The sequence below is a fragment of the Carassius carassius genome, chromosome 38 (assembly GCF_963082965.1).
Source record: "Carassius carassius chromosome 38, fCarCar2.1, whole genome shotgun sequence".
NCBI lineage: Eukaryota > Metazoa > Chordata > Actinopteri > Cypriniformes > Cyprinidae > Carassius > Carassius carassius.
Genome location: NC_081792.1, coordinates 12951141 through 12975995, shown reverse-complemented (window position 1 = coordinate 12975995; position 24855 = coordinate 12951141). Strand labels below are relative to the sequence as shown.

At 37.6% G+C, this 24855-nt stretch overlaps 2 protein-coding genes, 1 long non-coding RNA gene and 1 pseudogene across 3 annotated transcripts in view; 2 read left to right on the top strand and 2 right to left on the bottom strand.

The window, feature by feature from the left end:
• The first annotated feature begins 1126 nt into the window (after nt 1-1126).
• Nucleotides 1127-15459, top strand: LOC132119364 (probable G-protein coupled receptor 158). Its single transcript, XM_059529244.1, has 11 exons — nt 1127-2498; nt 2863-2971; nt 5261-5385; nt 6348-6540; nt 6732-6800; nt 7700-7809; nt 8179-8417; nt 9504-9642; nt 9747-9849; nt 10208-10357; nt 11225-15459. Exons 1-11 carry the CDS (start codon nt 1603-1605, stop codon nt 14957-14959), a joined length of 5868 nt encoding a protein of 1955 aa, XP_059385227.1. The 5' UTR covers nt 1127-1602; the 3' UTR covers nt 14960-15459.
• Nucleotides 2915-24855, top strand: part of LOC132119361 (small glutamine-rich tetratricopeptide repeat-containing protein alpha-like) — a 184717-nt gene continuing 162776 nt past the window's right edge. Inside the window, exon 1 of the mRNA XM_059529240.1 lies at nt 2915-2931. The gene's annotated coding sequence lies outside the window, so the exon portion shown is untranslated. The remainder of the gene's footprint in view (nt 2932-24855) is intronic.
• LOC132119367 (uncharacterized) lies at nt 5227-6859 on the bottom strand. The gene is made up of 3 exons (XR_009426148.1): nt 6698-6859; nt 6351-6510; nt 5227-5325 (listed from the first exon to the last, which is right to left on the bottom strand). It is a non-coding gene; the product is annotated as an uncharacterized LOC132119367 (long non-coding RNA).
• On the bottom strand, nt 18234-20054 carry LOC132119181 (large ribosomal subunit protein mL45-like; annotated as a pseudogene).

Genomic DNA, 24855 nt, shown 5'->3' with positions numbered 1-24855 from the left:
AATCACCGCACGGTATGTATATGCACTTTATAAAGATACAATTCAGTTAGTGTTTACATTCTCCCATTGTTCTGTGGTCAAGACTTTTCATTTGCGCTGTATTTTTGACATGCAATTTCATTGATGGACCGAACGGTGTCGCTGTACACAAACATTTACACACGGAGCCCTTTAAAACCTGCCATCTCACATCACAAAAAGCGGAGTTTATTACAATTAAGGAAAATGTGTTTTCACAGTATGTCATCAGAGAAATATTCCATGCATTGACAACATCCTCTCCCATTAAATGCAAACAATATTGTTGATCATACCTGAACACAGCATACACATAAACACACATATTCATCCATTAAAAAAACAGTTACACAGTTTAGGTTTTGACAACTGTGTGCATGCATACAGATGCACATATAAGTGTTCAAGGGGATACACTCAGCCCTCTCTGCAGTCCTGAGTGGGGGTGGGGCCCCACAGGAATGAGTGTTGAATCTCAGACCCTGTTTCCATGGCACCAAAACAAGGATTCGCATGCATTACCCAGTATGACAGGATTTGTCTGAATCATCTCTCTCTCTCTCTCTCTCTCTCTCTCTCTCTCTCTCTCTCTCTCTCTCACACACACACACACACACACACACACACACACATTCATTCATCTAGTACACATGTGGAGCATGTTTTCTTCTTCCTTTACTTTTTTTCATTTCCTTGATTGTTGCATAAAACGTTGGCAGTTCTTAATGCAATTTATCTATCAGAGATTAACATTTCAGTGCACTTTATCTGCCAAGCAGATACAGACGACTTTGTAAACCTCTGCATGCACATATTCACAGATGCACAAAGTCGCACACACATACACAGTCCATAAAAGACCACTCATGACTGACCCAGTCGGAGAGTGTTGGGTTAATCCACAAAGCGGTGAGATTCTGATACATTCCCCAACAGAGAGGATTACCCTCCCATCCTCTCATCCATCAACCCAACCTCATGTACATACACTCATCATAACAATCCAACATTAACAGATGTGCCTCTCTCAGCACTCACCACTACTGGGAGATTGGGAGAGGGAGCGAGAGAGATGGGTGAGAGGGAGAGTTTTACAGGAGGGCTGGAGAGTAAGTGAAGAGGTAAGCAGAGAGCGAAACGGTGGTATTACGCATGTTGTCGGTTCTTGTTGATCTCGGTTTCTCACTCCAGTTTCTTGCAGGCCGATTAACTCCACACTGCCTGGACATCAAAGTCTTCGCGGTTTCAGCAGCATCACATCTAGGGTGGACCTGACCAAATCAGACTTCTCGGACTGCAGGAGTTTTAGCGCTGGCTCCTCTTTGAGCTTTGAAAATGAGCAGTGCTTGTCAATCTGTGTATGAATGCACACTTTTTTGCGTGACATCAACATCGCTGTTGGCAACAAAGTGAGGTTGCCTAACACCACTGACACCTGTCAATCGGTTAACAAAAAGAGGAGAGGAGATACAAAGCCAGGTATAGAAAATACATGGCGGCCTGCACTTTGAAAGCATCTTTCAGGATGTGAGAAATCTGATCTATTCCTTCACAAAAAGCATTGGAGGAGCAGTTGTAATAAGGATGGGCCTGTGTGCTGGTCTGCTGCCTCTACTGCAGCTACTTCCTAGCCTGCTTTCTGCTCAGCTCACCACTGTGTCAGAACTTGAGGACACCTCCAGCTTGGAGTTCACCCCAACTACTCGTCTTACTGACCCAAACACTACAGCAGGGAAGAGCTTGTCTTCTAGTGCTCTACCCACCGGTCTGGCTCCAGTAAAAGTGAGCACGGAGGAGGACCGGTCTGCCACAGAGAACTACCTCTACACTGGCAATTCATCCTCTTTGGCTGCCTCTACCTGTACACAGAGTTTCCAGTTGCCTGTTCGATTGGGATCTCCACCTAGAGACCTTCTCCCTCTCCTGCACCAAGCCATAGCTTCTCTGACCAATGCTGCCAACTTTCTCAACCTGATATTCCAAGCTAGTGAGCTGAGAGAAACGAGTGTACAAGAGGATATAGAGTGGTACCATGCACTGGTGCGGGCCATGCTCGAAGGGGACACGCCAAGCCTGGTCAGACGAGCTTTTCTAACATTCGACGCTGACCCCACGATCCAACAGCCCCAACTGGTGCTCCGTGCCTCCAAAGGCACAACCCAGGACATTCTCTTGCAGGACCTGACATCTGCCTGGAGCAGCTTCCGTCCACCGGCTCCTGACCAAAGCTGGTTTGATACGTTTAAGTCTAGCTCTCCACCCCTCCATGCTTTGTCTAAACGGGTTCTTCTAAATGACTTAAGCACTCTAGACACTCCAAAGTGGGCACGTGGGGATAGTTATGTGATCAATAGCATCAGAGTTCAGTGGGGTGAAGCCCCTTTTCTTGAGTGCGTTGATGGCCGGTTTTTGCCAGGGTGGTTACTCAGTCTGTCAATGCCATTTTATGGGTTGAAGCCAGACCTCAGCCCAGAGTTCAGGTCAGTGCACTTTCTTCTCGAAGTGGTTTCTCATTTTTGTGTTTTCAAGTTATTGTACTCATAACGTCTTTCAAAACATCTCTCATTTATTCTTTATTCACCTTGATTACTTTCTGTTGAACACAAAAGATAAACTGTTTTTGTCCATACAATGAACAGGAACAATTCTAAAAAGTTACCCTTGACTTTTGTTTTATGGACAAAAAATATATATATCTTCTTTTGTATTTCACAGAAGAAAGGAAGTCAAGAATGTTCATTTTTGGTAGAATTATTCACTTAATTGTATAAATTCTTTCAAGTCTTCCATCATTACTGCTATTTTGTTGTCATTACTGTATCTTTGTTGCCTCTCTGTTGGTAGGGGTGTGATCCGTGTCGACGCCAACATCCAGGGATTCAATTTGGATCAGTGTGCCAATGGAGACTACTGGTTTGCAAACACACATCAGTGTAATCGGACCAGCATGGAGGTGAGTGTACACTGACCTCAGATTCAATTCTTCCATATAGGATTTAAAGCGGGCACCTCACTGGGCTTAATTCCATGTCAAGCCTACTTTACAATAATGCTCAATTTCTTGACATTATTTAAAGTGATAGTAGTAAAAATGGAAACACTTACTTACCTTAAAGTCATTCCTAACCTTTAAGACTTTATTTTTTCTGCGAAACATAAAAATATATACATTTTAAAGAATGTATCAGTGTTTAGGATTAAAAATGTATTAGTATGTTTAGAAATGAACATAACATAGATTAATAAAATGCTGTAGGATTGTTAGTTCATTGTGTTTCCACTGTCATAAAAGTTGTTGTTACATTGTACACTCTTCTATACATGTTTAGGATGAAATGTTAGTATCGCTTGGAATAAGAAACACAGAGGAACTTTAACCCACAAATGAATACAACAATATATTAAAGGCTGTGGATGGGAGGATTTCACTTACCAGGGCCAAGCAGGGCCAAAGCAGAGATCCACTCAAAACACTTGTTAAGAGAACATCTGTGGTGAAGTGATTTATTTTTGTATGCGTCTCTGTGAGCATTTTTGATTCTCCACTGTAATTTATTTTGTTAGCATTTGAATTGTGTTATCATCTATGCTCTCCTCTAATATTGTTCCTGTAAATTACATCCCAGGATCTTTTTTTTTTTTTTTTTTGGATTGACATTTCTTAAAAATTGACAGTTATATTATTTGTTTACCTGGGCACTTACTTTACTCCCCCTTATATTGTTCCAAACCTGTATGACTTTCGACATAAAAGAAGATACATTAAGAAATGTTTCAGGTTTTCTTTAAAAATAAAATAAAATCATACAATGGAAGTCGGTGGTATCTGAAACTGTTTGGATACCGACATATTTTCTTCTGTTCTCTGCTGAAGAAAATCAAGGAGGTTTGGAATAACATGAGGGGAAATAAATGATGAGCTTTCATTGGATTAAGTATTCTTTTAACTCTTAAACTACCCACTGTTTTATAATGCCTGTCGCCTTCAGATCTGGCACATCTCTCTATTTGTTTTCTTGATTTAAGTTTGAAAGCTGTCTATACATCACCTGCTTTACTCATTAGTTTTCTGCACTGTTATATATGTTTTCCATTTCCTGTTTTCCATCATCATCCTCCCACTTCTATCCAGACCTTCTATTTAAAGATGTAAGCACTGGGTGCAGGGTGATCTGAAGGATTAGGTTGATAATCCTGTGATGCTCACACACCACAAAACAAACCAACCCCCACCCAAATCTGACCCCCTTTAATATAGCCCCCTTTCACAAGACCCAGAACCCCCCCGCCCACCATTATCCAGTCCTGCTAGAGCACAAGTGCCCAGGTGTTGGCAGGTTAAGCAACGGCAGGATTTGGCACAATGAATGAATTTAATGAGAATTGAGTTGATCCGCCTTTAAATGAAAGGAGCAGTGTATTAATAGAACAGTCTCATGATGAGGCATTAATTGCATGAAACATTAGATTGACATGATGCATGCCATGCATATTTGAATTTGATGATTACATTTGATGTTGAATACAAACTCTGTTTATTGTCTGTTGATTTAAACAGACATTAAGTACAATGACAGAGAGAAGAATGAGTGTTGGTTTTAATTAACAATTATTTGATACTGTATGTTACAATGTTAACTTTTAATCTCTTTAACCAAATTAAATTAATAAGAAAGTCTAAACAATTTGAATAAACTCCCATGAGTCAATCACTGTAAAAATGTACATATATGCAAAATATAACTCCTTTTAAAAAATCAACAAATAGAGATTGAAAAGAGGCACATAAATGTATATATATTTGCATTTATTCCTAATTGCTCCTCTTCACAAGAATAATATCTGGTTATAATTAAGATTCCTATTCTTAAGTGACTCGCCTTATTAAATAATGGTAGAATTACATTAAGAATATAACATAAATGTTGTATGTGAACAGTGCTGGATTTCCCTGAATAAAAAAGATAAAGCTCTGTCACTAGAGGCATTACCCCTCCATTTAGGATTTAGCTTAGATTAACTCAAGAGTGAGTCCGATGTGTGGGTCAGCCGACTCTCGCAGATAAACCGCTGATGAGGGACTGCACATGCAATTAATGGCAGAAAGCAGAGAGAACACAATCAAACAATTGCTGGCAGAAACATCAGGGTGGAGTTCCCCTTTCTGAAAGCAAGACATTTTCTTACACAGCTTTTCATGTACGCAGTTGACTTTGTGTCTCTTTCTTTCTCATCCTCTCAGTGTGAGTCCATCCCGCAACAGGGCTTCCGGATGGGTCAGTACTGCTGCCGATGTAAAAAGGGTTACTACAGTCCAAATCCAGACATAGAAAACAAAAGTAAGAATCTTGAAACAATTAAAAATCTGTCACATACAGTGGGTTCAGTCTTATTTTATTTGTCAAACTAACATGATCCCATATGATAGTATCTGAAATAATGTTTCAACTGAAGTTATTTTTATTTTTGATAATTAAGCTGTATGGATGAAAGTTTGTTTAAAATGTTAAATGTTAAAAAATGTACATTAAAATCAAGAAATACATGGCTATCATCACTGACTGTCAAGTTCAGCTGCAATTTAGATTTGATTTGTTTATTTATCATTAATGATTGATTGGACAGGAGTCAAAGTTATAGTAGAAAGGCAGTAAAACATTAGCTTTGACATATTTTTGTATGCTATTTGTTTTCTGTTTTCTCAGGGACGAGTGACAATAAGTGAATTATTAATGCTTAAACTAATGGTTAAACTATTATACTCATAATTTCATAATTAAGCTGTCTTATTATTATAGGTGAAAGTATTCATTTAAAATTTAATGTGACCCTGGACCACAAAACGTCAAATTTTTCTAAATTGAGATTTATACATAATATAAAAGCTGAATAAACAATCAATCCATTGATGTATGGTTTATTAGGATTGGACAAAATCTGGCCGAAACCTTTAAATTTGTCCAAATAAAGTTCTTAGCAATGCATATTACTAATCAAAAATTAAGTTTTGATCTATTTACGGTAGGAAATTTACAAAATGTCTTCATGGAGCATGATCTTTACTTAATATCCTAATGATTTTGAATTTTGACCCATACAATGTATTTTTAGCTGTTGCTACAAATATACAATAGCGACTGCATGGCAATCACTGACTTTAAAGGTCAGCTTCCATTTATTTATTTATTAATAATTTTGAAGTGTATTTTGTATATAAAATTGTAATAAATGTAAAATATTTAGTTTTTAAAATTTTTATTTAGGATTTTAGTATTGAAGGATTTTAGTATATGAAGTATTATTATGATATATGGTGTTACAGGGAATAGTACCCAAGCTTGTTACCCAGAAGTCCCTGTGTGTCTGCCCTGTTGGCCCGGCTGTGATGAGTGTAAGGATGGAGCCCCATGTTGGGTGCAGGAAGACTGGCTCCTGAGGACGGCCGTCCTGGCTGTGCAGGGCCTCTTCATGGTCCTTGTTCTTCTCAGCATGCTGATGGCATATCAGTGCAGGAGAACCAAGGTAAGTTTTTAGCACTCGATTAAGCAAATAGGCTATATATCTTAAATTTCATGGTATATCTTGCTATGTTTTATGATGCATGATTTCAAACACACTCTCAAACAGGTCCCACAGGTGTAGTAACTTCATGCATGCTTGACAGCTTTAGTAATTTCACCTCTGCTTCCCCTCTCCGTCTTTCTATCTCTCAGCGGATCCGATCATCCGGGCTTTTGCTGCTGGAGATGATCTTGTGTGGCTCTCTGTTGCTTTACTTCCCAGTGAGTGTGTGAATCAAATCTTCTTTTCAGATTATTGGTCTACAGATGAAATCATCACGGCCCCTTAGGAAGCAGAAAATGATCAAGAAATTACACACTTTGTGTTTACTAATGAGTTAACCAATTGCAATAACAAAATAACATCTAACAAATTAACTATATTAGTAATTATGCTACAAATGTGAATTAGGATATAAGTGAGGTTATTATGCTAATGCCACAAATCACACATTTAAGACAACAGTACCTACTCTAACAATTAATAACATTAAAAACTAGGCAATTTCTAATAGTTTGGGTCAGTGAGTTCACTTAGACTTATTTAGCAAAGATGCATTCATTTGATCACATTTATAATGTTCTAAATGCTTTCTATTTCAAATAAACACTGTTCCTTCTCTTTCTATTCAAAGAATTCCCTAAAATGTCACAGTTTCCACCAAAATATTAAGCACCACTGTTTTCAATATTATTAATAATAGGAAGCTTTTCTAGATCAGTAAATCAGCATTTTATAATGATTTCTGAAGGAGCATGTCACTCTGAAGTCTGGAGTAATGATACTGAAAATTCAGCTTCGCATCACAAGAATAAATGACTTGTTTAAAAATACATAAAATGTATTATTTTAAATTGTTATAATATTTCACAATATTACTGTTTTTACTGCATTGCTGATCAAATACACGCAGCCTTGGTGAGCAGAAGAGACTTCTTTCAAAACCATTAAAAATGACCCAAACTTAGTGTAGTTCACACATAGCATTTGATCATAACAATTATCTTCATGTTGTCAAGAAAAAGACACGTGGGCTTAAAATGACATCATTTTAATAATTTAATGACATAATAGAAATTATTCCAACTCCTTCTAAGACTGTTCTTGACTGTGTTTTCAGGTCTTCATTTTATACTTCAAACCCAGCACTTTCCGGTGTATTCTGCTCCGTTGGGTCCGTCTGCTTGGCTTCGCTATCGTTTATGGAACTCTGCTGCTCAAGATGTACCGGTCTGTATCACTTCAGTCCTGTCAGCCTTCCCTTCCAATTCACTTGCACGTCTCTCAGATGAAATGTTGCATAATAAGATGCCTTTCTCATGGCATTCAAAGATTCACTCAGTAATAGTATATAATATTTCATAATATTCCTCCATGAGTTGACCCATTCCATGTAAAATAAAAAAGTTTTTATTAGGCTTCAAATGATTTCACTTATTTTTATTTATATATATATATATATATATATATATATATATATATATATATATATATTTTGACTGCACCTAGAATTCTATAATCTGTTTGGGGAAAAGCTAATAAAGCAAACGAATTAAACTCCCATAAGTAATCAGTCTACACGGTTATGTGTGTTTCCAGGGTTTTGAGGGTGTTCCTGTCACGAACAGCCCAGAGAGTGCCATATATTACTACCACAGGTGTGCTGAGGATGCTGGGAGTTATAGTGCTTACTGTCAGCTGGTTCCTGTGTGCATGGACAGTGGGCGTCCTGCAGAATCGAGACCGAAATGTTCCACTTCTGATCATTTCCACCACCTCAGAAGGACAAGGCTTTAGGGTGTGCGACCTGGACCGGTGGGACTACATGATGGCTGTGGGTGAGTGATGTCAGTTTTGACTGGTGGAAGTAGTCCATTGGTTTTCTTGGGTGTCTGGCAGAGAGATTAATTGAAACTGGGGCACATTAGTAGATCAGACAAATGAAAGGATGAATGGTCCTGGATAATTTAATGTTCTTTGAAGCATTTAGCTGATGATTTGAACACTGTTAACTGTTGTCATTGGATATGATTCAGCATTAACCACTACCTACCATATTAATAACATACCACAATAAATAATAATAATGTTACTGCTATAATGTCATAAATTGGACTAAGTAAATGAGGGACTAATCTGAAATGACACCGGGAGATAAAATAGATTTACACAATCATTCTGGCACATTCAGAATCAAAGACAGCTTACACATGAACATTTACTACGACACTATAGTACTTAACACTGAATATTTTCTTCCTTCTTGTTTTGATTTGTAATTTATATTTATGTTGTTCATAAATAACTTAATTTTTGATTTTGTCAAAGGTAAATTATGTGATACTTAATGTCTGATCTGGATGGGTTAGATTTTTTAAAATACAATAAAATAAAATAGTCAAGAACTAAAATATATCTCTTCGATGATTAATGTTTTAAATGTCTAAGTTAAAATAATATCAATATTTTTGTAGGGCTCAAAGTTATAGCTGGTGTAACTGTCTGGAGATCTTAATTTTAAGTAATTAATGAATTGATTATTAATCAAATAAAAAAATCTCACTTAATTAAAGACTATTGTTAGTTGCCATATACTAAATCAAAACAATTTTCATGAGACAAGAAAACCATAAAACAGGAAATTATATCACAGAGAGAACTTCTATTAACCCTCATAACCATGCCAAGGTCAGTCTTTAATTTTATAAATGATATGTTTTTACCAACATTAGTTCATATCAAATGGAGTAACCTTAAGAAAACTTGATATTTATACTAAAAAAAAATCATGTTGTTTTTGCACCTTTTTTCATCATAAAAAGGACAAGGAAATTATAAAACATTTCACTTCCTTATGTGTACATTTGTGTACGTGTCAAATAAAACCTTTAAAGTTAAAAACTAGTTGTTTTTTTCTCTATCAGCGGAGCTGTTATTTCTGTGCTGGGGCAGTTTCCTGTGCAGTGCAGTGAAGACGGTACCTTCAGCATTTCATGAACCACGTTACATCAGCATCGCTATCCATAATGAGCTACTGCTCTCCTCAGTGTTTCATCTTCTCAGGTGGGGGAATAAAGTTCTGATTTAAAACTAATCAAAAGTCTATATAAGTCTAATCATAAGTCTGGAGTCTGTTCTATTGACTTCTTTGTTGTTGTCACTTTCAGATTCGTTAGACCATCAATTCATCCTGACTTGATGCTCTTGCTGTTCTTCACTCACACGCATGTGACAATTACTGTAACACTTGGCCTGCTTTTTGTACCTAAGGTATTGTTTAATATTGCAATGTTATTTTAACCTTTTTTATTTTAGAGTTTTCAATGACATCCAATTGCAGAAGTTGAACAAGTCCTGATATAAATTTAAATATCTAAATGACACATTAAAACATCTCCTGCGTCCAAATTTGAAGCTTTATGAAACACTTAAAAGTACATACATATATATTATATACATACATATTTTCAATAAATAGCATAAGTATTCAAAATGGATGCAGCCTCTATCTATTTATTAATTACTTCGCGATAAACTTAAAAAAGTTGCATTAGATTGTAGGGCCCACATTTCTCACATTTATGTTATGTAGGCTGTTCCAAGTAATCAGCATTGGTGTCTGTTGCAGTTTCTCCACATGTCACCGACTGGCCAAGAGGAAATAGCTGCAGAGGTATATGAGGATGAGGTGGACTTGCGACGCTCATGTTCTTACCTCAACAGTAGTTTCAACTCTAACTGCTGGAGTGACCACAGCTTGGACGCTGATGACATTCGGGTAAAACACCTTGACCTGCAGCAGCCCTACTAACTCACACTTCCATAATATGAAAATCACACACACTAACACTTTATGACAATGTATACTTATAAATTTAAATAAAATAGCATTAATTTGACTTTTTCATTTAGAGTAAATTAGGAACTATGACCATATATTTATTAAATAAAAACTTACAAACCATTAGACAAATACAATAGATACATATTAAATAATAAATAAACTTGTTTTAACATGTATATATCTATTATGCATATATTTATTTAACATCTTTTGTTGTTTGATTAACATTAAAGAGACAGACAGGTATTTAATTAGGCTGCTGTACCTTTAAGACCGAATGAATGTAATATACTAGGGGTTGGGAACCTTTTTTGAACTTCACTAACTGCAAGTTATTCATTAAAAAAATTGTGATTGTATGGTAATTTTGTTCTTCTATGAGCTTGGTTACCTTTGATTAGGCTGTTCTCACGTAACAGAACACTAGCCTACTAACTCTGATCACCCAGTCATAAAAAACTTTTGAAATAAGGGACAAAACATGATTTTTTTTTTCAAAATAAGTCAGAAAAATAAAAAAAGAGCTGAAAAACGGGACTGTCCCCGGAAAGAAATGGGACATCTGGTCACCCTACCCATGAGCCAACATGTCCCTGAACAATTTTATTATTAAAAATCAACTTCAAAAGAATTACAGAATTATTAATGATGTTAATCTTCTCCTCTGCTTTTATTTGCCCTCTTTTGAAATATTTCCCTCTAACTTGGTGCCTTTTGAACATCATGTGTTAGACATACCATCACAAAAAAACATCCCACTGTACTTTCCTCAACTGAAACTCTTTTTCTCCTCTGTGCCAGGGTGAGCTGAAGAAACTGTATTCTCAGCTGGAAGTCCACAAGACCAAGAGGATGGCAAACAGTAATCCCCACCTTCCGAAGAAGCGCAGCTCTCGCCTCAGTATTGGACGGTCCCTTATAAAACGGATCAGTGAGATTCCAGAAAGTTTAAGCAGGCAATGCAGTCGTGAAGATAAGGATGTCAATGCTGCAATAGGAAGTATAACCAGATCAGGATCTTATTACAAATGCCATCAAACCACAAGCATTAACAAGATGACTGAAACTTTAATGCAGCCATCTCCAAAACTGCGGAAGTCCCATAGTGCCTATGATTGTACACCAGAACAAGAGGTCTCCCTATTAAACTCCTCCATAAGAAGCACTGAGAAAAGGGTTTCACTGCATTCTGACTCAGGGTCCATCAATGCAACACTGTTAGTCTGCAAGTCTGCAAGTGCCCACAATCTATCGCTAGACACTAACCTTCTACTTCCAGAGCCCACCAGGTTTCAAAAGTCACTTAGTGTCATAGAACGCAATGACCATCGCTCTGTGACTCCTTGTAGGAGCACTGAAAATGTGTCACTTGCTGGCAAAGCTGCCCCAGAAGAAAAGCCCCAGCCAATTGTGGATGTTGATATAAAGAGGCAGACTTCATGTGCCTTGCTCTCAGAGTCGTTTGACAAGGCCGAAGTATGCCCATGGGAGGTTCCAGATGAACTGTCAGCAAACAAGAATCAAAAACATGTCACATATTCTATTTCAAAACAAGAAGAACCCAAATCACCTGGTGCTACCTCGTCACCAACGCTGTTATATGTTTGTCCATGGGAATTCTTGCCACCTCCTACTCCTCCTGCAACAGAAACTGGGAATGGTATACAGTCAGATGTTGATTCCACAAAACCTAAGCCTCCAATCTCCTGTAGCGCTCCAGGGTCACCACATACAATCTCTGGCAAGCCAAAGGACTTTCGGGTTTTCTCTTTCCGCTCCACTACCCAAAGTCTCCTGACAGCAAAGGGCATTGTGGAAGTTGGAAGAAGTATGAGCAAAGAAAAAAGCTTACAAGAAAGCAATGTTAAGGAGGGTCCACTACAGAAATCCCTGTCCACATCCATGAGATTTTCCCCAGGCAGTGCAGCTTCAGACAAGCGTACCCCACAGACACAGAGACGGGCTATGACTACCGTAGGCACAAAACCTTGCCTTGTCAAACAAATAGCAATACGGCTGCCATCTACTGATTCTCCTGAAAGGAGCCCCAAACATACTGCTCCAGTTCACATCTGTCCATGGGAGTCAGAGGAGGTGATCTTAGAGGTCAAGAAGCAGAATATGAATGACAGTGTATTACAAAGACAATACAGTGGCAAGCAAGAACTATCTGTGACAGTAAGTAATGATGTCTTCAAACCCCAACTCATATCATTATTGGCTGTTCCTAATACAGAAGTGTGTCCATGGGATGTCCCAAAACCTTTTCATCAAACCAGCATTTCTGAAGTTTGTCCTTGGGAGGTTGTGGAAGTAGAGCAATTGCAAACCAAGAGCATAACTACTGATGTCTGTCCTTGGGAAACCGATGGTGAGCCATCAAGAGTCACTGAAGACAATATATGTAATATGAATGTTGAAGAACCTATGTCTGAAGACACCCAGAAGCAGGTAAATGTGAAGGCTGAAGCATGCTCTTCTGTACTTGACACAAATATCTCTCAGGGTAGACAGGGATCAATCAAAACCCCTAATGACACAATAAAACCTGCTGAAAGGGTCATTTATGTTAATTCAAAACAAAGTCCAATAGACCAAGAACTTCCTCAGGGAGATGCAGCTTCAGAGGAAACAAGTCATAAACTGAAACAAGAAGAAAGTGATTTTCCTGAACCACCTCCACCTGTAATTGATGTAAGACCTTGGGATCCAAACACAAAAGATGCCACAAGTAAGTCTTTAAAAGAGCCAATGATTAAGAAAGCAACTGTTTGTCCATTGGAAGCAGAGGATTCTGAGAAGTCAAAAGAGAGGCAGGGTTCTACAAACAAGGGACCAATAAAAGTAGATCATAAACAAGAAAATGTTCATGTAAATGTGTGTCCATGGGAGACAAGTGAATCAGTCAAACATTTACAGAAATTAGAAGGTCATGAAAATGTTTGCCCTTGGGAAACAGAAGAGATAACAAAGACATTGCAGAAACAAGATAGTATACATGCAGATGTTTGTCCATGGGAGACAGGAGAGCCAGTCAAGACTTTGCAGAAACAAGAAAGTATCCGTGCAGATGTTTGTCCTTGGGAGACAAGAGAACCAACAAAGACTATGCAGAAACAAGATAGTGTTCTTGGAGATGTCTGTCCATGGGAGACAAGTGAGCCAGTCAAGACCTTACGGAAGCAAGAAAGTGTCCGTGCAGATGTCTGTCCTTGGGAGACAGGTGAGCCAGTCAAGACCCTACAGAAGCAAGAAAGTGTCCATGTTGATGTCTGTCCTTGGGAGACAGGTGAGCCAGTCAAGACCCTACAGAAGCAAGAAAGTGTCCGTGCAGATGTCTGTCCTTGGGAGACAGGTGAGCCAGTCAAGACCCTACAGAAGCAAGAAAGTGTCCGTGCAGATGTCTGTCCTTGGGAGACAGGTGAGCCAGTCAAGACCCTACAGAAGCAAGAAAGTGTCCGTGCAGATGTCTGTCCTTGGGAGACAGGTGAGCCAGTCAAGACCCTACAGAAGCAAGAAAGTGTCCATGTTGATGTCTGTCCTTGGGAGACAGGTGAGCCAGTCAAGACCCTACAGAAGCAAGAAAGTGTCCGTGCAGATGTCTGTCCTTGGGAGACAGGTGAGCCAGTCAAGACCCTACAGAAGCAAGAAAGTGTCCATGTTGATGTCTGTCCTTGGGAGACAGGTGAGCCAGTCAAGACCCTACAGAAGCAAGAAAGTGTCCGTGCAGATGTCTGTCCTTGGGAGACAGGTGAGCCAGTCAAAACCTTACAGAAGCAAGAAAGTGTCCGTGCAGATGTCTGTCCATGGGAGACAGGTGAGCCAGTCAAGACCTTACAGAAGCAAAAAAGTGTCCATGTTGATGTCTGTCCTTGGGAGACAGGTGAGCCAGTCAAGACATTGCAGAAGCAAGAAAATATCCATGTAGATGTTTGTCCTTGGGAGTCAGGAGAACCAACAAAGGCAATGCAGATTGAAGAGAGTGTTCTTGCAGATGTTTGTCCATGGGAAACAGGTGAGCCAGTAATTACCTTGCAAAAGCAAGAAAGTGTCCATGCAGATATCTGTCCATGGGAGACAGGTGAGCCAGTCAAGACCTTGCAAAAGCAAGAAAGTGTCAACTCAGATGTCTGTCCGTGGGAGGCAAAACAATCACTCAAACAATCTGTGCTACAAGACTGCACTCATGCTGTCCCATCGAAAAGGCAAGACAGTGCTCAAGACTCTGTCTGTCCGAGAGAAAATGACATGGGAACACAACCAACAACAGAAAGCAGCACAAGTCAAATTGTCCCAAGCAGAAGTGAGTTACAGCCTTCAGACACATGCACACATACAGCAGAAGAGATAAGAGTTAACCCTCCTCTGGTTCGGCATGATGCACTGTGCCCTTGGGAAATGGGAGGGGGCAGACAGGAATCTATAACTGTGCATGATAATTCAGATGTCTTCACTTGGGAGGAGACAATACCAGAGGAAGATGACGGTGATGCAGAAACTGCTGCAGAGGCTTTCATCTTCCCACCAGACTTGTGAACTGTGAGGGCAGCATCACTGTGCTTTATATGGCTTGAAAGACTTGTTGTGACAAAATGCATCACTGGTCACACCTTGCAAGTTTATTCAGAATGCCACTCCAATGTCATCAGCACACTTCACAGACTGTTATTTAAAGGAGTAGTTCACCCAAAAATGAAAATTAGGCTATTTTACTTACCCCAGGGGGATCTGTATATGACTTTCTTCTTTCAGATGAATCCAGTCAGAGTTATATAAAAAATTGTCATGGCTATTCCAAGCTCTATCATTGCAGTCAGCGGGTGTTGCAGTGCTTCAGTCCAAAAGATGTGAAATGAAAGGCACCTATCCATATAAAAAAGTGTCTCACATGGCTCCAGGGGGTGAACAAAGGCCTCCTGTAGTGAATCCATGCATTTTTTAAATAAAATTTTTCCATATTCAAAACATAATAATCACTTTATTCTAGCTTGTGCCAACAGTTCTACACGGAAGCAGTTCTGGGCTGATGACGTATGAGGTCAGTGCTGTGCATGCGCCGGTGAATCTTGTGAAAACCAGTGTTTGTTAACAAGAGCAAAGGAAGCAATGTTTCATTACTTTAGCAAAGGAAAACCAGTCTCTTCTTATAAAGTCAGGCTTATATCAAAATCCTCTGTCGTTCTTCTTTACAAATCCTTGTTTTGTACTTCTAATTAGGGACCGTTGTTTTGTTTCGATCTCATGCTGCTTTTCTGCGTGTGTCACTTCTGAGTGGTGCAAGCGCAAAACTGACCTCATACGTCATCTGCCCAGAACTGCTTCCGTTTACAACAGTGAGCGCAAGCTAGATTAAAGTGATTATTACGTTTTGAATATGGATATTTTTCTTACAAAAACTTATCAATTCACTACAGGAAGCCTTTGTTCACCCCCCTGAAGCACTGCAACGCCTGCTGACTGCAATGATAGAGCTTGGAATAGACAGTTTTTTTATATAACTCTGACTGGATTCATCTGAAAGAAGAAAGTCATGTACACCTAGGATGCCTCAAGGGTGAGTAAAATGTTTTTACCTAATTTTAATTTTTGGGTGAACTGACCCTTTAAGAAAGGATTGCACCTACTGTATGGCAGCTTTCTCTTTCCTCAGCTTACTAAACCGTATCTAAAAACTGACATCAAGACAGACTTCTCCTGTGCATATTCCCCTTTGGCCTCACATTATCACAAACCCCGTTTAATTTAATATTGTTTTGTGTTTATTTGTGTTCATATGGCTATGTAGATTATATGGTCAATAAAACTTGCATCATCAATACACCCTGGGTGGAACATTTAAAAAAAAAGTTCAATTTCACACATTGTCAGTCAAAAAATATTGCAAGTTAAAGGGGACATCGGATGCAAAATTCACTTTGCATATAAATGTGTTGTAGCAGTGTGTGGACACAACTACCCTACAATGATAAAAATCCACTATTAAGTTTAGGGTAGTATTTTGATTTTCTGTCGTGATTGTGAAAAATGTCATTGCCAATGTATGTCATTCATGCTGCATCGAGAATTGCAACAATAACTCAGATCCTCTTTCTGAGAGAAAACTGGACAATGCAATACATTTTTTCACCTTTTCTATTTGTAAAAACACCAAGGTAAGCAGATTGTGGAGATGACGAGATGACTTTGGATAGTAAATCTATTAATAATGCCACTGATTAAACCCACTGCCTATCACTCAATAAAAGAAGAATCACATTGCTGGGTGTTTTTGAACATTTTGATTTTGTTTTGTTTAATAATTAACATTACCTTTAGCTAGTATGACTCTCACTTCGCTTGTGAATTAGCAGAACTTGAACGGGGACATTCTAAAAATGTGGCTTAAATGTACCAAGACAGTGATAAAGACACAAATGTTAAGCATAATATGTGCATGTACGTATATAGAAACCCAAAATGTGAACGCATTGCGTTTGTTTACACTTTAACCATTTTTCCTCTCTAATAAAGAACATGCTTCATTAACCGAGATATTAAAAGACCACATTCTGTGCACACCTTACCAATAAAGCATTCTACTGAATGTGCAGAAAAACAGATGGGCCCAAAATTTTAACTTTCGATATCACGGTCTTAATTCATAAGAGAGGTGGTAGTGCTTTTGGGTCTTTTGTTCATTCTGTAGCTGGCAGGTCATACAGGTCGATGTTATTGATGTCCAGCAGTTTATCTAAAAAATGCTTTCTTTATCTCCCGATAGACCCCCTTTCCATTTCGTTTTCTCCTTCTCCCAAGAAACTAAGCCTTATTGCAAAAAAAATCAAGCTGTTCTCTCCCTGTTGCTCTTTCTCTCCATAGATATATATATAGATGCCTCATTCAACTGCTCCAAGCACGTAGAGGCGTCCAGCAGCTGTAGTGACAGGCCTTTTAAGCACTGCAGGAGTTTTGAAGTTGGATGTAAAAGTGAACATAAGAGTCTTCATTTTCTCCCGACATCAGAGCCAACGAGTACACAAAAAACAGAAGAGAGGGGTGGGGTGAGCAGTAGCTCCTTATCATTTAAAGAGACATACACCGAAATGGGTCGCTGTGAACAGCTATTTTTGACAAGGTAAAAAGGATGTTGTTTTACAAGACTATTGAGGAATTTTAACCAAAGTATGTTACAGACATTTCATGAAGAGCCTAAAGAATCATACCAACTTGTGGAAAATGAGCATCCGAGGTCCCTTTTAAGAGACAAGCTGTCGTGGATGGCTTAATACACGCACACGCACACACACAAACACACACACACACACATCCATGTCACTACTCTTTAAAAGCTGTACATGTTAAAAAGCTCTTTGGTTTCTGTCCCTACTTAAATGGTCTAGTCAAACATACCAGGATAAAGAGCATTTGTAGCAGGTTTCGCTTGTATTAAAATAAAGGCATTTATTGGGAATAACAAAACAAGTTAGTAAGTTAAGTTTTAAATGTTGTACTTGCAACATTAGCTTTTGAAACCAGGAAAATAAAGACTGCTTGTCAATTTCCAACAGTAGACAAAGGACGTTTCCATTAACTTTCCATTAAGCATGCGGAAATAAAATTTTCAACCGTAAGTAGTTGATTTTCATCAAGTTTCATGTGTAATTAAAGTAAAACCATGTTGATCACTGCATGTAACAAATCTATATTCACATGTGTAGGTATCTGAGAGTACTTGAGTTTAACTCTGCTAAAGCCAAATGTGTTTCAAAAAAAGCAACAACCCGAGATTTTTATAAATACAGCAAGATTTATTTGGATTATCTGAAATCAGACTGCACAGAGTGGAACTGTGTCGGATGGAGTAAGGCACCACATTCAGATTTATTTGTGCCACTGAACTGCCGTTGGCTTTGGTACCTGGTAATGCAGCTCCTCGAACTCCTCCTCGGGCTTCAGCATAGGACCAGGAACCAAAAGAGTCTGTTGAATCCTGATGTAAGATGGTGAGAAACTTATAACATTCAACATTTCTCCTTTATCCTATTAACTATTATAATGAAACAATGAAAATGTTTTTACCTTTATAATTGGATCTTTTGTGGAGCCCATGCTGGAACAATCTTGCCATGAAGTCTCCAGCACCCATAGGGGTTGACCAGATGCCTCTCCAGCACAATGTATTCCAGGACGTCCCTTGGACGTCCCATGAACCGGCCGAAGCGGTCATAGATTGCCAACGTCTGAGAGATGGATTGATATCATTACCCAAACTCTGAGTACTCCCATATCATCACACTCTTACAGTTGTTATTCTAATTCACTCACCTGTCTAGAGTGCATACGGAGAGTCACCTGACCATACAGGTTGCTCTTGCTGGTCATGTCAGGACACCTTGCATGGACCACTAGCGGTGGCTCCAGTGACTCAATGAAGCGCCAGCGCAGAGTCTTATAACGGTTCCCTCGAACCATCTCCTGCAAAACACACACAAACACACACAGGTTGGATAATCTGAAATACTGAATAAGGACACATTGGAGTCAGTGTTACTTTAGTATAATTGAGATGCTCTTATAGTTTACATTTACATTCTATTTAAGTTAAAGTTCATTTTATTCCATTTCAACACATTTTATCATTTTCATTTTAGTTAACTATAATAACCCTGACTGGAGTCCGAAACGAGGCTAAAATAATAAACTGATTTACTCAATTGTGAATTTTTTCAGTTCATTCAGATATAGATTAACTGACAGGGTAACACCTCTCTTTCACCAAAGAATGAAGCTTTTCTTTGTTAAATCTGAGGAGGAGGAAATTAGGATATTTATTCAAACACATGCCATTTATTAAATGTAGATGTTGGGAAAGGCAAGAAACAGCACATAAATACAGCAAACTTCTGAGGCAGTAACGGTTTTTCTTTCTTACTGAGTGAGTGCTGAGCTAGCGCTGGGAACTCTTTAGTGGAGAACTCAGGTTCATGGTCCTTTATTTTATGAAAGCTGGTCAAACAGAAAACAGCAATGTAACATCAGCATAGTCCTGCTGGATGAAGTATGAAGTTTCTAGAGAGTCACTGAGGCTGCGGTGGTTCTTACGCCAGCTGTGATGTTCTGTGCGCTGCTTCAGACCTTCTTTAGACAGTGTGGAGAGGCGTGCATCTCCTCCAGGAGGAACGTACGGATCAAAGATGCCCACTGAAAAGATGATCACATATGAAAATTAACCATAATGTGAAAAACCAACATCACTTGTTTAACAATTTATGATCTGAGCATCTAAAGAGCAATAGTCAAGACTCAAAATGTTTTGGAGAAGACGTATCCAAACATAATACTAAGCAATTTTATGCACTAAAACAGAAGTTTGGACACCCTTTGGACGAATGTGTACTAATATAAAAAAAATTAGGGTTTTTTGATTTGATTAAAAAGTATATTCTTATCATTAGTACAAGTAAATGTATATCTAAAGAATGAGCAGGTGAGCCCAGACTTTGTATTGGAGGAGTTTGCATAGTAATGCTCAGGCAGTACTTAGACATGTGTAACAGTTACCTGTACATGAGATGTTGATGGCTCTCTCTATGTAACGTTACTGTTTCCGCCGGAGGAATGAAGTAGCGCTTCTTTGTGCGGAGCTCTGCATGATCGGGGAGACGTTTTGATTATAAACGAGTGTAGATAAAATGTATATTTTAATTTTTTTTAAATGCTGCTTTTCCGTTGAAAAACGTACAAAAAAAAAAGTACACTGTATATTTGTGAAAGATGCCTTGTTGGAATAAAATTTTAATTCCATACCTTTATATTCAGACATGTTAGCGGTTGAAGGTATTTCAACGTCCTACACAGACAGTAAAAGAAGGTCCTTCATTTGGAAGTCGCCATGGCCATTCACAATCATCCTAATGTAACTTTATACAATATCCCAGTGAAAAATGAAGTCAAATATTTAGGTATCTGGTTATCTAAGAGGATGGATAATTTAGAACATTTAAATTTTGATAAAACCTTGGATAATTGTAAATTAATAATGAATACTTGGCTACAGAGAGACATAACAATTTTTGGAAGAATTTTATTGACAAAAGTAGAAAATCTTTCTAGATTCATCTATCCATGTTTCTCTTTATCAGTTTCTGCAAAAAGGATAAAGGCAGTTAACAAATTAAACTTTGATTTTATATGGAAAATGAAAAGTCATTATATACGTAAAAGTGATATGATTAAAGATTATGAAGAAGGAGGTCTTAAAACGATTGACTTTGATATTATGAATGGGGTCATTAAACTTAGATGGTTGCAGTCTTTCATTAATGATAAATCCTCTTTCTGGTTTGAGATTCCTACTATCGTATTCAATAAATGTGGTGGTATAAGTTTTCTGCTGCAATGTGACTTTGAACTTTCCAAACTCCCTGTAAAACTTTCTGCTTTCCATCAACAAGTATTATTATACTGGAAATTGATTTTCAAGCATAACTTTAGCCCTCATAATATGTCAATCTGGAACAACAGATGTATAACTGTGAACAGAAAATCTTTGTTTATTGATGAGTGGTGGCAGAAGGGCATATGGTCACTAACACATGTAGTGGACAATGGGGGAAACATTCTGAGCCATGTTGCTTTTTGTGGTAAATACAATATAAGTTGCTCCTCTAAAATGTATGAAAGAATTATCAAAAATATTCCATTACAGATGCTTAAATTAGTAAGTGAACATCTGAAATATTCAAGGATAATACCTAAACTACAAGAACTTATTCTAGAAAATGTAAGCTTTGTTGACAGAAAATGTTCAAACAAATTCTTAAGAGACTGTTTAGTACATCAATGTTTTCCAGGACCAGTATTAAGGAATTATATTTTTCGTCATTATGAGAAGAAAGAAGTGTGTAAAATTAGGACCAATTTTCTTTCATTTCCTGTTAATCCTAAATGTAAAGAGGTACACTTTAAAATTCTGAATCATATATATCCAACAAAGGAATTTTTAAGAATGAGATTTAATGTTGGGGATTCAAATTTATGTCAAATATGTAAGGTAGAGATAGAAACGGTTGAACACTTGTTTTTTCAGTGCAGTTTGGTAAACAAATTTTGGAATGATGCATTGAGATGGATGCAACAAAGAATACCTGTAAGGTTGATACTGTCGTGGGAATTTATTAAATTTGGGCTATTAATAAAGGATAAAAAGGTATCTTATGTAATTAATAATGTGTTGCTTTTGTTGAAATTTTATATACACAAATGTAAATTTTTCAAAATCCCTCCAAAATTAGTGGTTTTTAAGGAGGAATTTAAAGTATATTTGGAGACTGTGAGAAGGATGAAAAGTCCTAAAGCAGTGTATTTGTACTCCTTATTGGAAGACTTTGATTTTATTAATTGAATATTGTCCTACTCCCCTACTTTATATTTTTATTCGTTCATTTTTTCTTTTTTTTGTATTATTATTATTTATTTATTTATTTATTTTTTTATTTGCACCTTGGCTTCAATTTTTACTTGCCTGCTGATGAGAATATGTATATTGTAATGTAATATCTGTATGTACGCTCAGGTTTGTTTGTAAATCTGAAACTACGAATGCCTTTTTTGTTAATGTTCTATAAATATGGCAAAAAAAAAAAAAAAAAAAAAAAAAAAAAAAATTTGGAAGTCGCCATGTTCTTCTTCTTCTTCTGTATTTTTTATTGGCAGTTTGCAATCAATGTGCATTACCGCCATCTACAGGGCTGAGGTGTGATCGCATAGGGATGTCAAAAAAAAAATAAAAAAAAATAAAAAAAAAATAAATAAAAGGAAAGCTTCAGCTGGCGCTGCGTGTTCAGCTCCTCCAGCTTCCACTCTTATATCTCCTCAACCTTGAAATAATAATATAAATTAAATAGATAAATAACTAAATTCTTCTTGCTAGTTGGCTTTCTTTAAGATAATTAATAACCGCCCTAACTGTGGACTGTGTGCTGTTTACACTCAATAAATTTCCCATGGTTAACTCTCTGTCTAGTGCTCTCTTCATATTCTCCCTTTCTCTGGTGTATTGTGTACAATCTATAAGTATATGTTTTACATTTTCTACTACTCCACAATCTATGCATAGTCCAGTCTGATGTTTCCCTATTATGTGCAATCCACTATTTAAACTTGTATGTCCCATCCTCATTCTGGAAAACCATGTTGCCTCCTGTCTTTCCAATCCACTGATTTTCCTAGCTGTAACCTCTTTGTGTATATTATACAAATGTCTGCCTTTTCCCTCATCCCATCTCTCCTGCCACTTTCTGTTAATTTTATTCTTAATAATACTTTTAATTTCTGACCTACTTAATTTAATATCGAGTTCAACCAGTTCTGATGTAACTGCTTCCTTTGCCAGCATGTCTGCCTTCTCGTTACCCTTCACTCCCCTGTGTGCAGGAACCCATATAAATCCTATGCTTATGCTTTGTTGACTTATTATACAATTTATTTGATTAATTTCATCTAGTAAATCCTGTCTACATATAGATTTTCCACTCTGAATGCATTCTAGTGAGGACATTGAGTCTGAACATATAATCACCTTATTTGGTTTTACTTCTTCCACCCATTGTAAAGCCAGAATTATTGCTACCATTTCTGCTGTAAAAATGGCCAGATGATCTGTTGTCCTTTTTTTAATATTTACATTATACTTTAAAATGTGTACTGCTACCCCTGTTTTCCCAGTCTGATCTTTTGATGCGTCTGTAAAAATCTGAACTGTGTCTTCATAATTTATGTCAATATATTGCTGAACATTTTGATATATCCCTGATTTAATTATATTCTTAGCTTCCAAATCTACCCTGGGATAACAAAACATCCATTGTGGGATTGTTGGTGTGCTAACAGTTTTGCAACAAGCAATGTTGTCAATTTCCATATCTTTGGCCTCACTATTCCCATGCCACCCAAAACTGCATAGTGGACGCCCATACTCCCAGCATTCTAATAACACCTTCTTTGTAGGGTGTGTTTCTTCATGGCCTTGCAGATTTATCCAATAAGACATGGATAGTTGTAATCGCCTTAGATCTAACGGCATTTCCCCTACTTCTATTTGTAATGATGGAATAGGTGTTGTCCTAAACGCACCACTACATATTCGAAGTGCCTTGGCCTGTACTCTGTCTAGTTCTTGCATTAAGGTTTTATTTGTTGAGCTATAAACTATGCTTCCATAATCAAATACAGAACGAATCAATGCAGTATAAATCCTTTTAAGGGATATGCCTGATGCTCCCCACCTAAACCCTGCTAAACACTTCAGTATATTTATGCCTTTTTTGCACTTATCTATCATTTTCTGAATGTGCGTTTTAAAATTTAGCTTAACATCAAACCATACCCCCAAATATCTTATACTATCAACTTGTTTAAGATGTTGCCCATACAGTTTAAGTTCTATAGTAGGATTCGTTCTTTTTTTGGAAAAACATATAAATTGTGTCTTTTCTACAGACAGATTAAAACCCCACTCACATGACCACTTTTCAACCTTAACAATTGCTGACTGCATCTTAACCTTCAGGTTATCAATATTCCTTCCTCTCACCCATAATGCCCCATCATCAGCATATAGTGCTCTACCCATTCTCTGATCTATTCCGTTAAAAATGTCATTAATCATTATATTAAAAAGCATTGGGCTACATACGCTTCCTTGTGGAGTACCGTTCTCTATTGGATATATATTTGAAAATTCCATCCCTACTCTTACCTCTATGGTTCTGTTATTTAAAAAATCTTGAATCCAGTTAAACATCCTGCCACCTATGCCCATCTTATTTAACTTAATTAAAAGCCCCTCCTTCCACAACATGTCATATGCTTTTTCAATGTCAAATAAAATAACTAAAACAGCTTCTTTACTTACTTGTGCTTTCCTAATTTCATTTTCTAGACAAATAATTGGGTCCATTGTTGTACGCCCACTACGAAAACCACTTTGGTGAGGGGAGAGCATTCCTCTTTTTTCAATTACATATCCTAGTCTTATATTAATCATTTTTTCCATAATTTTGCATAAGTTGGATGTAAGAGCTATTGGTCTTTTAACCTCTGTTTTATCCTTGCCAGGCTTTCCTATAGGGACTACCACAGAGTGTTTCCACATTCCAGGCAACCTCCCTTGCTCCCATATCTTGTTATACAATGTTAAAACAACACTCTTAGCCACATCTGATAGCTGCTCTATCATTTTGTAACACACCTCATCTTTCCCTGGTGAAGTACTCTTAACTCCTATTAAAGCTCTTTTCAACTCAAATAATGAGAAATTTGTGTCAATTACACATTCATTTGTGACTTTACTCCCCAATATGCCTTTATTTTCCTCAATCACCTTTGCGCTCCACTCTAATTCTTCACTGGATAAGTTTTTTGTGCTATGTACCTTAACAAATGCCCTAGCC

What these genes read in the sequence shown, in the direction of transcription:
- LOC132119364 (XM_059529244.1), top strand. Translation starts at nt 1,603, where the DNA reads ATGGGCCTGTGTGCTGGTCTGCTGCCTCTACTGCAGCTACTTCCTAGC. An exon ending in GTAATCGGACCAGCATGGAG is followed by an intron (nt 2,972 to 5,260) that starts GTGAGTGTACAC and finishes TCATCCTCTCAG; the next exon opens with TGTGAGTCCATCCCGCAACA. An exon ending in CTTGAAACAATTAAAAATCT is followed by an intron (nt 5,386 to 6,347) that starts GTCACATACAGT and finishes TACAGGGAATAG; the next exon opens with TACCCAAGCTTGTTACCCAG.